At 33.5% G+C, this 15765-nt stretch overlaps 1 protein-coding gene and 1 non-coding gene across 2 annotated transcripts in view; both read right to left on the bottom strand.

Annotated features, from left to right (window-relative positions):
* The window catches only part of LOC125646923 (uncharacterized), a 60990-nt gene that overhangs the window by 12195 nt on the left and 33030 nt on the right, over positions 1 to 15765 (bottom strand). Inside the window, exons 7-14 of the mRNA XM_048873586.2 lie at positions 13664 to 13766; positions 13522 to 13575; positions 12708 to 12769; positions 10405 to 10551; positions 9095 to 9182; positions 8870 to 8959; positions 7956 to 8203; positions 7407 to 7482 (exon numbers count right to left, since the gene is read on the bottom strand). Coding sequence (XP_048729543.2) covers positions 7407 to 7482; positions 7956 to 8203; positions 8870 to 8959; positions 9095 to 9182; positions 10405 to 10551; positions 12708 to 12769; positions 13522 to 13575; positions 13664 to 13766 — 868 coding nt within the window. The remainder of the gene's footprint in view (positions 1 to 7406; positions 7483 to 7955; positions 8204 to 8869; positions 8960 to 9094; positions 9183 to 10404; positions 10552 to 12707; positions 12770 to 13521; positions 13576 to 13663; positions 13767 to 15765) is intronic.
* Positions 21 to 101, bottom strand: Trnal-uag (transfer RNA leucine (anticodon UAG)). The gene has a single exon. It is a non-coding gene; the product is annotated as a tRNA-Leu (tRNA).

The raw sequence follows: 15765 nt of genomic DNA, 5'->3' as shown, positions 1-15765 counted from the left end.
GCTTTGCACAAAAAACTTCATGGCAGCGGTGGGATTCGAACCCACGCCTCAATGAGACTGGTGCCTAAAACCAGCGCCTTAGACCGCTCGGCCACGCTACCTATTGCAAACTAAGCGATAGAATACATTCCTTGTCAGCTAGTAAATAATCAATACCGACACGGAACAATGATTATGTACTATTTATAAGTGTCAATACATTATATATTTAACAAAACGTCGGCTAATTTAAATCAATATACCGCATATCGGTATCAATAAGGATGATTTAAAACAAATCAAATGCGTGGTGAAAACATTTTATTCGCATTAATGGCCCAAGTTGGGCACGTTAGATAAATAAATATTTGAATAATATAGGCCAAGTAAGTAGTTACCAGATTAGATGATATAGACCCCTGAGGGCATTTTAAAGAACATAGTCATACCCACGGGTCCGAATAGATAAATGTAGCAGCAAATGACATGAAATAGAGAAGAAAAAAAACACCACTTTTAATGAAAAAGATTGCAGCAGTTGCCATGAGTTGGGGAGTATGATTATCTTATAAGGTGGTGATGAAATACAAAATTTAATGTATTCCTGTATGTGTAATCACATGAAGTTTTATATGTTGTAAAAATAGGCCTACGTATAAAAATTAATTTCTGACGTTTCTAATAAAGAAATAAAATTGTCATTGATTTATTTTTTTTCATTGTATAATTTCAAAATGTTGAGTAAAATTTTATCAGTGATGTAGATGACCTTCATCTGACATAATCCACATAAAGTTTTCTTTATTTGATAAAGTATTTAAACAAATTCGTGCAATGTCCTAAAGATAATCCTGTCTTTCACTTTTAAATAGAAGACATTTAACCAGTGTTTTATACAAGTCATGTCACGAATTCTACAAATTCTTTCATTTCTTTCAAGTGTGATTTTTTATCAATGTTTACAACTTTTTCATATCTTCCACTTTCAATTTTGAGATTATGTGTACTTATTTCAATTCTACATATGATCTTTCTTCGTTCAACACTATTTAGAAATACTTTCCAATTTCAAACAAACAAATAGGCATACAAACAAATAGGCATACAAACAAACAAATAGGCATACAAACAAACAAATAGGCATTCAAACAAACAAATAGGCATACAAACAAACAAATAGGCATACAAACAAACAAATAGGCATACAAACAAATAAAATTTAAAAAAGAAGAAATTTTAAGTTGTCATTCTACCTATCAAACAATCACGTTAAATAAAAAAAAATTCCAATGTATACTGGGTTGCCCAGCTCTCTATTTTGTATTGCTTATAGGAGTTATGAGATTGGTCACTGTTTGTTATCTTCGCCTTTCATACTTTAAGAAATTACTTTTACTGATTTACATTTATACCATATCATACCCATTTTGTTCTACAAATATATTGATGTTTCATTTGTAAACCAGCTGCAGCTATCTATATTACCGTTATTTCTCTGTATACGCTCTGTACATAACAATCAGTTTTCAGGCTCCAGTTTATGCCGCGACAATAATGGAATAACAGGTTGTAGTTCATTACACCAAGACTTATAGCTTTTATCAAACCGCTATATTCAAATGTTTTGTGGCAGCTTCTAAAATAAGGTTCTAAAGTAAGTGTACCATGTACATTGTATGTATCCCAGTCAATACTCTCTCTCTCTCTCTCTCTCTCTCTCTCTCTCTCTCTCTCTCTCTCTCTCTCTCTCTGATTTCTGTGGTTGGTGTTATATGTAATCTCTCATCTCTTATTTTTGTACCATCTTTTAGAATACTGCTGCATAGTTTTAATTTTGCCATACCTCAATTTTAGAAACTACTTGTATAAATTTTACCATTGACATAAATTGACTTGTGTTTTAATTACATCAACTATGTCTAGTCGGTAAATAGCTCCTTATAGATATTGCCACTCTAGATCTGTTTCTACATGTCCAACTTTAGATAAATATTATTTCATTTGGTTTGATTTGATCTATCCCTATTACAGAGTTACCTGTGTGTTGTTGATTCTTGTTTGTTTACATATGATTGTTTGTTTACATATGATATTGATATATATTTATTTGATAAACCTTGATAAAAAACCCACATAAGAAAAACAGTACACGCGTAATTAGGATGAAAATACATACATAGTAGCTCAACTATGTCTGGGCGGATTTAAAACGGGACGAAACCGTCTGCAAGTGTAGAGAGGCGAAAATAACACGGAGCGAAAATAACCCTGTATACAGAGGTACCTAGACGTATCGTGTAGCTGTCGACCTACATGCACTTAAATATGATAACACTTGAAATCATAAACAACTACTTTTTTGTAGGAGAGGGGACGTAAAATATATACATACATTTGTATAAATAAAAATATGTTTTGTTTATGGAGTGATCAGAGTATCTTATCTGTTTTGGACCAAGAAAACCATGAGTTTGTATACATTTTCAATTGCTTTTATATATATCTGATTTAGTTGACAGTGCCCAAACAGTTTGGTATAGGAACATTTAAACGCCTATGAAATTCGGCTTGTGCGTTTTCTTTACGTTCATTCCAGTCATTGTGTGGTCCAGATGACAAGTGAAAAAAAAAACCAAAATTACGATGTACGCATGCTCAGGACGCAGTAACTAAGCACGTAACCATAGTTGGCGGTAACTAAGCACGTAACCATAGTCGAAAACTTAGTCGAGTAGGAACGTACGCATGTATTTACGTCGTTTCGTGAAACGCAGTTTGCGCTAAACTAAGATTATACGTAACTAGATTTACGTAGTTGGTGTAAGACTTGGTTCAGAATTTATACTTATTGATGAAACGGCGTACAGGCAGTTAAAGACACTAAATTTGATAAAAGGTCACGTGATTACCTGGATAACCCAGTAAAGGCCGGGTGTTTATTCACAATGGGTTTTTTTAAATAGATATGATAAATAAATATATACTTAAAGGTACGCTCCGTCACAAGTAGGAAGCAAATTTTAACTGTTAGACAGATTAGTGTAATATACATTAAATTTTAACTGTTAAACAGATTAGTGTAATATACATTAAATTTTAACTGTTAGACAGATTAGTGTAATATACATTAAATTTTAACTGTTAAACAGATTAGTGTAATATACATTAAATTTTAACTGTTAGACAGATTAGTGTAATATACATTAAATTTTAACTGTTAGACAGATTAGTGTAATATACATTAAATTTTAACTGTTAGATTAGTGTGATATACATTAAATTTTAACTGGTAGACAGATTAGTGTAATATACATTAAATTTTAACTGTTAGATTAGTGTAATATACATTAAATTTTAACTGTTAGACAGATTAGTGTAATATACATTAAATTTTAACTGTTAGACAGATCAGTGTAATATACATTAAATTTTAACTGTTAGACAGATCAGTGTAATATACATTAAATTTTAACTGTTAGACAGATTAGTGTAATATACATTAAATTTTAACTGTTAGACAGATCAGTGTAATATACATTAAATTTTAACTGTTAGACAGATCAGTGTAATATACATTAAATTTTAACTGTTAGACAGATTAGTGTAATATACATTAAATTTTAACTGTTAGACAGATCAGTGTAATATACATTAAATTTTAACTGTTAGACAGATTAGTGCAATATACATTAAATTTTAACTGTTAGACAGATTAGTGTAATATACATTAAATTTTACTAGTAAAAGATATTGACTAGTACCATAAGTGTATGCCTAATTTACATGTAAGTAGAAATATTCAAAAATTTAATTTAAAAAAATCAAATAGCAGTATATTATGCACATCACACTCTAAACTGCCTTCATATTTATCGTGCAGGAAACGTTATTGGAATACAGTCCACACTAAAATTAAGATACATTTGTATACCGTAAGTACGTCCTCAATAGGAGGAACGTAAATAGCTCCTCTCAACGTTCATGTGGTCAAACTAAAGAGGTCAGAAAAAAGAACACTCAAGAAGGGACTAAGTAAATATTTTTCTTCGAGTTAACCAGCTGACTGTTGTTGAATCTCATCTTTTATTCTGGACCAAGAGAAATTAACCTTTCTCTAATGATGTGAATAATCATAGTTTTTAATAAGTGTACAAAAATAAATTCGAAACTCGGGTAAACTTTAAAACTCATGATATATGTCTTTGAACATATCTTATTTCCATAACATGAATCTTTATCATATAGATCTATATACCGTGTGTTTGATATTTATAGGTTATAGACTTTATATGGGAAAATATGACGACCGAGGTTTTTGGTGCGTAGACGGACCGAGCTTGCGAGGTCTGTCCGCGACAAAAAACGAGGTCGTCCTATTTTCCCATACGAAGTCTATAACATTTTTATTATATACTTTCAATTTCATTTAGAAACTAACAATAATTTTATTTTTAACAATTTCTTTATTGGTTTAACTGAGTAAAAGATGAAAAACACGAAAATTTTTAAAATCAACGGCGTAGTAATTTACTTGTGTATTGATTGTGACGTAATGTTTGCGAGCCGGAATGTTTCAGGGCATATATCGTGTGATATATGCTCGCAAACTTTTAAAGAAAAAAGAAGAGATGAAATTGAAAGTATATAATAAGTTTGATTATTGAATGTATGATAGGGAAATGACTCACAATGTTGAAAGAACTTTGTACATCTATCTAATCCTTTTGTATGTACAGTGAAACTTCTCCAAACCGGCCCCTCAGAAAACCGGTTCTCCCTGAATATTGGCCGATTTTGAAAGTCCCGGCAGAAACCTTAAGATTTCCTTACAAAGAAAGTCTCACAAAACCGGCCACCCCTGAAAACCGGACATCGGTCACTTTTTAAAGTACAACTGTTAACAAACATGTGTAATTTACCCTTACAATACTGGCCACTATTTGAAGACTAGAAAATTTTGGCCAGAGGGGTTATTAAAACTGGCCAGGTGTGAAAAATGACTGACCTACTGGCCAGGTGGGAAATTATCAACTGGAGGTGTGAAAAACACAAGTGGCCTCTATAAGTTCTGTAGTTTACCTGTGCTGTCCAGGGTTTTAATTGGTGCTAGGCTAATCCAAATGACCCTTTAAAATTTCTGTACGAAATGTTATAAACAGATATGCACATATTGAATGAATACAATCGATACGCCATATTGTTGCACCATGGATATAAGCGGTAGTTAGGTAGCTCCATCTTCATGTGACTTATCAATATTAATGGTTAAAAGTGGAAAAACTTTACTAATAATTTTCAATAGATAAATGATTTTTTGGGGGTTTCCATAGACTTAAAATTCCTAAGAAACATCAAAATTAAAATTACATATTTACTACTGTACTTTTCAAAAACGTGAAAAACAAATTTGTTAACGATATAAGCAATGGACGTAAACATAGTGTTTATAGGTAATAGGAATTCCAATAATAGGTCTCTGAGTTTTCTTTATGCATCCTGTTATAATTTTTTAAGTTAAGATTAGATGATTATAACGATCTAGTTCGTAAATACAACCTCGCATTGGGTCAAATGCTGTCTGACGTGTTTCATACCGATTGTTAAGCCGTTCTTGGCACACTGATTTGACTGCGGATAACTCCGTTTACCTGATCAGGATATGGGGCCCACGGCGGGTGTGACCGGTCAACAGGGGATGCTTACTCCTCCTAGGCACCTGATCCCACCTCTGGTGTGTCCAGGGGTCCGTGTTTGCCCAACTATCTATTTTGTATTGCTTGTAGGAGTTATGAGATTTACCACTGTTCGTTATCTTCACCTTGCATGATTGCAGCAAGACTATTTCTCGTAATAATTACCTGTAGGTACAAGTGGACTAGTTTGATCTCCACCGATAATTGATCATAGATCCCCATATCAAAGTGAGCAGTACCTACTCTGTGTATTAATTGCAGCAATCAAATGGCTATGTGTTTGTTTTGTTTATTAAAACATAAGCTGAAATTCTACATAAATGCTGCTAGTCTACAAATTTCTATACATTATGATATATCAAATGCAGTTTTATTTAAACAGAATGTTTTCCATTATTTATGCATGTCAATGTAAAAATGTTTATTCATGTTTTATTAGTTTTAATGCTATAAATTGAAAATAAACATGTTAGTAAATTATCTTGTTTTATTTCCAATAATGAAATAATAGTCCTTGAACACCATATTATATGGTTTGTGGTATGTCAATGAAATATCTAATAAAAATTGAGCTGCAATGTCTCTAAATGCTAAATTCTTGGTATATCGGCCACTCCTCTAAAACGGCCGTTTTTTGCAGTCCGACAGCTGGCCGGTTTATAGAAGTTTCACTGTATATAGAATTCAATATGTTCAAATGAAAAATGAATTTCATTCTTGAAAAATACACGAGGGCATGAACTTAACTTAAGGGGTACACTTAACGTCTTCACGAAGTATGTAAGCTGGCGTGATGCGCCACAATCCATACCCTCATGTATCGTCAGTTTTAAATGAATAATATTTCAGAAATATTGGCTGGCAATGCTAGATATTACGTCTTGAACAGAATGAACGTTACGGGTAGATCTGGGGTAAAATGTCAACAACAGTAACTACGCAGCTGCACTGTCATCATAATTCATAAATACTGAAAACGGAAATCCATCTTTCGAGTTTTACCATTGTTTTTTTTTTAAATTATATCCAAAATGACTTACAAATTGGGAATCTCTGTTATTTGAAAAAATATAAATGATATTTTGAAGAAATATAGATTGAGTTTCCCTTTGTACGTATCGATCGAAATACAAATAATATATAAGCTGATCTTATCTGTATATATATATAAGCTGATCTTATCTGTATATATATATAAGCTGATCTTGTCTGTATATATATAAGCTGATCTTGTCTGTATATATATAAGCTGATCTTGTCTGTATATATATAAGCTGATCTTGTCTGTATATATATAAGCTGATCTTATCTGTATATGTATAAGCTGATCTTATCTGTATATATATAAGCTGATCTTATCTGTATATATATAAGCTGATCTTATCTGTATATATATAAGCTCATCTTGTATGTATATATATAAGCTGCTCTTGTTTGTATATATATAAGCTGTTCTTGTCTGTATATATATAAGCTGATCTTATCTGTATATATATAAGCTGATCTTGTCTGTATAGGGGTAAGCTGATATTATCTGTATAGGGGTAAGCTGATCTTTTCTGTAATGGGGTAAGCCGATCTTGTCTGTAATGGGGTAAGCTGATATTATCTGTATAGGGGTAAGCTGATCTTTTCTGTAATGGGGTAAGCCGATCTTGTCTGTAATGGGGTAAGCTGATCTTATCTGTATAGGGGTAAGCTGATCTTACCTGTATAGGGGTACGCTGATCTTACCTGTATGTTCAACAGAATTACAGATACACAGATTCCACTGAAATGGGCTGTGATGTCATAATTTGGCACTGGAGACCTGAAACGGAACACCAAAGGTTTTCTTTTGTATTTTGATACTTGCTTTGTTTCTTTGTGTGGTCAATAATGTATTACTCGTATTTTTGTCTATCGCTATGAGAGAGAGAGAGAGAGAGAGAGAGAGAGAGAGAGAGAGAGAGAGAGAGAGATGGGGTTATGTCAAGTCAAAAAATCAATTGCCCTCGTAATACAATTTAAGAATCAACAATTTTATTTTATTTCTGACAACACATGGGGGATGAAAATGTTTTCGCATAATTATGGGATCATTTTAAATGGATCAGATATATTAAAATAATAGATAAAGATTCAAAACATCGGGATATAGTATTTCAATAGATACCGAAGTGAAACCGATTTCAACGAAATAAAACTTCTAATCATAGATGTGGATAACAAGTCTTTATTATTAAATTTCGCTCTAGCCAGAGTTTGTAATGTACTCACGTATACTAGTTAACAAGTACTCACAAGGGATAGTCGAAAAACCATACAGAAAATCCAGGAAAGGCACTGAAATCCACGACATACTGTAGCGCAGCAATAGCTGTGATAAGACAGAGCTTGGTGGCCAGGCCAACCACACTACAGGTCGAGAAGACTACCAGCAGGCTGACAGCGGCCGTGATGACGAAGGAGGGGTAGGAACACACATTGTATGGAGGGGAACCAGCTAAAACTGTGTTGTTGGACGAGGTAAACTTTGTTTTACAATCTACCTAAAAGATTTCAGAAGAGTTCAAAGGCGCTTGTTTCATAAACTTCGCAAGCTAAACACTATGATATCACAAGGTCTCCATCTTTTTCGGGACCAAAAAGTGGGTCACCGCTACAATCCATATACATGTATATATTTGTTGGTTTTTCTTTTTCATTTTAGCATCTAACAATGTTTATTTTCCCATACTCAAAACCTGTATCTAAAAAATTCAAACCTCTGGTTTGGCGACCACGATATGTTAAACGCGCTCTCATTGGGTATTGGTGTTCTCGGGAATCTTGATAGCATTACATGATAACTTCAGATAAAATTTGAAATAACACTAGCGGTCTTGTTTGAAAATCTATATCTGTCGACTTTTTTCAGTTGGTTTTCGCTATATAACATAATAATATGACCACATTTTGGCAACTTTTAGAGTAATTCAAATATTGATAACATGCTTATATCATTTCATGCTAGTTCAGAGAAATTATAAAACATCTATCCAAACATTCGAGCAAATATCAAAAACAAAATTTGACGAATACACTGAATGATGTTTTTCCAAAATGTTTACATTTGAGACAGAATTTGAAGCATGTGTCAGAATACACCGATCAGAAACTAGCCATTTCATCAACTCTCACATTGCATGAAGTATGAATATATATCATCAACCTACCAATAAAATGACAGTTGAAACACAGAAGTATGTAACCAGTCCGATTAGAAACAAATGTCCGAATATTAGAGTCAGAATTGACTTGTGGTTCTGCAATTAAAAAATAAGAACATGTATTGAATTCTCACAATGGGGAAAACTAAACGAAAATAGATTAACATAATTTATGACGAAGGTATAACATTTTACCTTTACTATATTGATGACGAAGATGTAATATTTTACCTTTATTTTACCGATGACGAATGTGAGAGGTAAAAAGCCGAGCTGAAACAGTAGTGCCACGACAAGAACTATAATTCCATTCACTGAACTGGAACACATAGAGAAAATACATCATTAACAAACTGAGTAGAACATTATAAATTCTATTTGTATTGGACAAATATATTTACACATCGGTCAATACATAGACACAGTGAATACTGCAACTGTGTTGTACGCGAATTATAAGACAGGGTTTTTTCTCGCGGCATTACCATGTATTTTCAGAGCGGTACTGCCCACGAAGTACTGACATGACTGAAAATATCACAGTTCAATATTCGTATTTCTGGTACTTTGAAATCGGATATTCGTGTATTCTTCTTCTATATTGTGCTACATAATGTATACTATATAGTAAGTGCCATTCATCAGTACTTTTCCCCAATACATAAAGAGAAAGAATAATTTGTTGGATAAGTATCTAGCTATCGGTTTTATAGCCATACAACCATAACAAATAAACATCAAAGGAAACCGTAGTTAAGTTAAAAACTGCTTCATTACATTAACATGGTAACAATTTGATATTGAACTTGTACTTTTGCTCGGGAAAAAAAACCCACTTTGAAGCTTGATTACTTAACTATAGCAAATCGTTGATGCTTAATTACTATGTAAAACTTCGCTAAGGAAAAACACTTGATATTTAATCTTTTTTGCTAGGGAAAAGGCTTTAATTACTTTACTGTTGTAAAACTTTGATAATTGATTTACTTTTAATGACTTTGATAAAACTTTGATACTAGATTTACTTCACTATGGTAAAATTTTGATGCTTAATTTACTTTAATAACCATGGTAAAACTTTGATGTTTGATTTTCTATAGTAAAAACACTTATATACGTGTATATCTTTGATTTTTTTTTTATGATTAAACGTTAATTTGATACTTCACTATCTTACCATGAAAATATTTTCATGGTTAATTAACATCTCTACTTTAATGCTTGCATTACTTTACTATGAAAAAATAAACTTGGATATTTTGATTTATTTCTTCTTGATCATCTATCTAGAAGGCACTACTAAGTGCATACCTCAACAACATATGCATTCCAAACTTTGATCAATTACTATAGTAAAAAATGTTGATACCATATGCAGTAGTTTACAATAGTACTTTTCTTAAGAACATGCACCCTTATTAAAATTGTAATCATTTTATTTAATTTGGTGAAGATTCTTACGCCTATAACACTGAATCATGAAGTCCTTGGTAATGAGAATGCATTAATTTTATAATACCATAACGATGAGTTTGACGTACCCGTGAGAAATGACGGAAGTGACGTAGAACATCGTCAGTGTGTAAATAACACAAAGGACTATAAACGGAAGGCTGAGATTTTCCCGTTTTCTGTCGAACACAGGTTTGATGGAGTTTTGGTACATGGCCTGCAGGCTGGACCGCTTTCTAAAAGCAATGTTTCCAATTAGCAACATGTCCGCGAATCAGAAGCAAAAGTGTGAACAGCTCAAGGTCAATACCCTCAACATCAATTCTGATTTTTTATTTTAAAAATGTTCAATAATCAATATGGGATATAGGAGTAAATTTCCTTGCGTTTAATTAAATGACACTATAAAAATAATTTGAAAAAGTGATCATTGTCGCGGTTACGAATAACAATGTTTATTTAATTTCTTTGTGAAAAATTATTACAAAAATATGTTTTTGTCTTTAAAATCAATTTGGAGTTAATTATAATGAAGTAAGTATATCTAATGGTTTGTTAACCACATGTATGTAATTCATTAAATACACTGGTTATTATTTGTTAGGAACAAATGTCCGTTATGCAACCTTCCATTTGCATGTCGACAAAAATATAAAGTTTAAGGAACACTAAATACGCTATATTTTGTGTAAATATCAATATACAAAATCCTTTCTTAGCATTTATCACAACGAAATGAAGTCCACGTAAATTAAATTTTGATATGAAAAATAGAATACTAGATCATTAAAAATTTTTATTGTGAAACCTACAGTATGTATATTCTTAAAGATTGCCACGACATGATTGTGTTCCATTACATCATGTAATTTTAACTCCGGTACTTCCTGTTTCTGTTTCGATGTAATCACAGATCATTTTTAACTCCGGTACTTCCTGTTTCTGTTTCGATGTAATCACAGATCATTTTTAACTCCGGTACTTCCTGTTTCTGTTTCGATGTAATCACAGATCATTTTAACTCCGGTACTTTCTGTTCCTGTTTCGATGTAATCACAGATCATTTTTAACTCCGGTACTTTCTGTTCCTGTTTCGATGTAATCACAGACCATTTTAGCTCCGGTACTTTCTGTTCCTGTTTCGATGTAATCACAGATCATTTTAACTCCGGTACTTCCTGTTTCTGTTTCAATGTAATCACAGATCATTTTAACTCCGGTACTTTCTGTTCCTGTTTCGATGTAATCACAGATCATTTTTAACTCCGGTACTTTCTGTTCCTGTTTCGATGTAATCACAGACCATTTTAGCTCCGGTACTTTCTGTTCTTGTTACGATGTAATCACAGATCATTTTAGCTCCGGTACTTTCTACTCATGTTTGTATCGAAATATCAACTTCTCTGTCTCCCAACCAGTTGTTTTCCATGTATCTACGAGTATGTAATCACTGATCTTGTACTTTCGGTCCATGTTTCTATGTAATTACTGATCTTGTACTTTCGGTCCATGTTTCTATGATTACTGATCTTGTACTTTCGGTCCATGTTTCTATGATTACTGATCTTGTACTTTCGGTCCATGTTTCTATGATTACTGATCTTTCTGTACTTTCGGTCCATGTTTCTATGTAATCACTGAGCTTGTACTTCAGGTCCGTGTTTGCTTAACTATCTATTTTGTATTGCTTATAGGAGTTATGAGATTGATCACTGTTCGTTATCTTCACCTTTCATCTATGTAACTACTGATCTTTATGTACTTTCGGTTCACGTTTCTATGTAAATTACTGATATTTTTAACTCCAGTAGTTTTTCATCATGTAATTAATGATTTTGTTCATGTTTCTATCCATTTACCCATGTTTTTGTGTAATTACCTTTTAAACCGGTATTTTTTGTTTATTTCCCTGTAGAATTACCTCTTTCCTCTCGAACTTCCGGTACCTTTTGTTCATATTTTTATGTATTTACCGAAATTTTTAATTCCCGGTACTTTTTGTTATGATTATAAGTGTAATTAGCGAACTCTTGAATTTATACCGACCTCTCCAACTCCCGGTACATTTCGTTTAAGTGTAATTTCCGACCTCTACAACTCCCGGTACATTTTGTTTAAGTGTAATTATACCGACCTCTACAACTCCCGGTACATTTTGTTTAAGTGTAATTACCGACCTCTTCAACTCCCGGTACTTTTTGCTTAAGTGTAATTTCCGACCTCTACAACTCCCGGTACATTTTGTTTAAGTGTAATTACCGACCTCTACAACTCCCGGTACATTTTGTTTAAGTGTAATTACCGACCTCTACAACTCCCGGTACATTTTGTTTAAGTGTAATTACCGACCTCTACAACTCCCGGTACATTTTGTTTAAGTGTAATTACCTACCTCTTCAACTCCCGGTACTTTCTGCTCATGTCTCTGAGTGTCTGGACGTCTTCCTCCAATTTCTAAATTTTGAGTAACACAAATTACGACATTTGTAAGTTGATTGATAAGAAAGAAAGAAGATAGAAAAAATTTATGGGTATAAAATTTTTGCGGTTAAAGACACCTTCACGACACTAGCTACAATCCAGCTCCATATAATGAAAACTAAAACTAAATTTATATCTTTATAAGAAAAATGAATACAATTCAAAGTATGGAATGTAGATTAAAAGAGTAAAGAAAATCTATACATAGAGTTATATAGGGAGGGACAATATGTTTCAACTTTTGAATATCACAGAAAATTTACAAGTCTATAATCATTTTTAAAAGTTTTATATTTGTATTTATTACAACCTAACAAAACCACTAAATGCATGTATACCCTCTTCTGCCCCTGCCCGGGATTGAACTCACGACCCCCTTAACCAAATATCCTAGCAGCGTGTGACCAGCGCGCTAGACCGCTCGACCATCTAGGCAAGTCTACATTTACTTTCGATGACGTTGAAATTCTCGTCACGCTGTCACACGCTACACGGTCATTGAGAAGGGATATTGTATACATTCATTTGTCGTAAATTTAAGAGGATCATACAAAATACACACTGCATATACATGTATATATATATATATATATATATATATATCAACTGATGCATTCCTTTTTTGTTTGTATCTATGAAACATTATCATTGAACATTATTACTGTCTAAGGACTATTTTCTCTCTATATGACGACCTCCTGAGGTTATCTGCTGGGAATACAAACCTTTCTGTGAATCCTGCGCGCAGCGATTCCCATTTCATGATCAGTGGCGCTAAACTGAAAGAAAATTTCACGTGCAATGTATAACGCTAGAATAATTACAGGATTTCAATTGGAGTTTGCAATTTAATCACGAGAATGTTACCCGTTTTATGACTAATTTCACTGAGTATATCGAGTCTGTGATTGCTTCGATGATGAATTCATCGTGAAGGGTTGATCTTGTGTTACTGGAAATCAAAACTTGTCTGGAAAATCAAAAAAGGAAATCATCGTAAAGATTGCAAAATGATTACTTTTTCAAATGTTGTAGCTCTGGGCTATGAATACGCTAGTTACTGTTAGTAACAGCAATACACGCAATCTAGTGTTGGCCACTAAACGCAATGTGAAATTTTGAAAGCATGGAATTTTAGCTGTTCTGATTGATGTTTGGTCATTCACATATATATATATATATATATATATATATATATATATATATATATATATATATATAAAATTAAAAAAAAATTGAAACGCCGAAAATAACTCAACCGGTTTCATTTTCAATCTACAATTTGAAATCGGGTATATAACACCCAACCTTACATGAACCCCTAGGATCTAAACGATACCTGTAATAATTAATCAATTAATATATAAAGCACTAAATAATCACAACTAGGTACTGAAAATTTTCACCCCAGCCCGGGGTCGAACCAGCGACCTACGGCACCCACCGCCTAGCAAGACTGACAAATCAGTGCGTAAGTCCACTCGGCCACAACGACCTCCCCAATGCTTGACAGTCTTGCTAGGCGGTGGGTGCCGTGGGTCGCTGGTTCGACCCCGGGCTGGGGTGAAAATTTTCAGTACCTAGTTGTGATTATTTAGTGCTTATATATATATATATATATATATATATATATATATATATATATATATATATATATGTCAATCATTGTTCTTGGAAAGTAGTAGGGGTGGAGCAGATGCTGCGGAAGCGGTTGCGGATGATGAAAGCCTTAGGTACACTTTTGAACGTATGAGGTGGATGACAATAGGTAAAAATGAGAGTCAGTATGCTTAATGTGGAGATTAAACTAAACTTTCCCGTCTCTAAATGTGGCTGTGGTATTCAAAAATGTATTCTTGAAGGTCGAAATTTCCAGTGAACTTTTATGTCGTGAAAACCCGGACGATCTTATCGAGATAGTAAACTCTTTCCATAATTCCATTAAGTTGACTTTGATAATGCAATAGTGGAAAGAGTTTGCAATCTAAATAAAGTCAATGAGGCTTTCACGACCGTAAATTGCACTTCATCTCAATGTCGTACATGAAACGTAGCCAACTAAGAGGTTTAGCTGGTGAATAATATTGGAGGCTACATGTACGTTCCAGTCTCCCATTAAGATGTTGGAATAACATGGTGTCATTTTTGTTCCCATAGCTGTGACAGTGCTTAGCAGGTAGTGTTCACCGTTGAACATGAAGTTATTAAGCTTGAGGACATGTTCAAGAAGCTGAATGAGTGATTCAGTTGAAAGGACATGCAATGAGCCTATTATTCCAAACCTTTCTACACGCCTCGATACCCTCATTACAGTGAAACATCCATTGAAGCAAGGAGGGTATGGTGTGGCAGGCCCAATGAAGGGGTTTTATTTCGGTAATCAGTCGTGTCCTTAATGTGTGACGGTAAATCTTCTACATGCTGACGGGGATGTAAATCAATGAATTCAGAGATTTTCTCCGTGGGATGGCTGATGACACTGACTATAGAGAAGCCTGGTATATCTTCTTTGTGTATTTTCGGCAGTAAATGAAATGGTCCTAGACTGATATACAGTCGTTAGGATAAAGCATTTCCAAAACATTAACATCGATATCACCCTTTTCTGGTGTGTTAAGTTTTGGTGATCTTAGTAAAGAACTGTTTGGTGGGGGTCAGATCGTAACTTTTCAAAAAAGCGTTTGTCTGGGAGCTGTCGATGAACCTCTGTCAAGTAATAGTCTTTGTCCATAACAACAAAGGTAGAACCTTTGTCTGCTTTTTGATGACAATAAATATCCTGGTTTCAGAAATTCTTTTTCTGTACTTTTTCTGTTACTATAATCTTGTACATGCAAACAAAACAGCAAAACCTGTTTCTATATCTGTATCAACGTCTCTACTCAACACTGCGTACTGCATGCCTCATGATAGTACCTAACGTTAGGTCCATTGTCGTTTCTGGGAAATCACTATCCCATAATTCCCTA

This window comes from Ostrea edulis, chromosome 6 (genome assembly GCF_947568905.1).
Source record: "Ostrea edulis chromosome 6, xbOstEdul1.1, whole genome shotgun sequence".
Taxonomy (NCBI): domain Eukaryota; kingdom Metazoa; phylum Mollusca; class Bivalvia; order Ostreida; family Ostreidae; genus Ostrea; species Ostrea edulis.
This window is presented reverse-complemented; position numbering and strand designations above follow the sequence as displayed.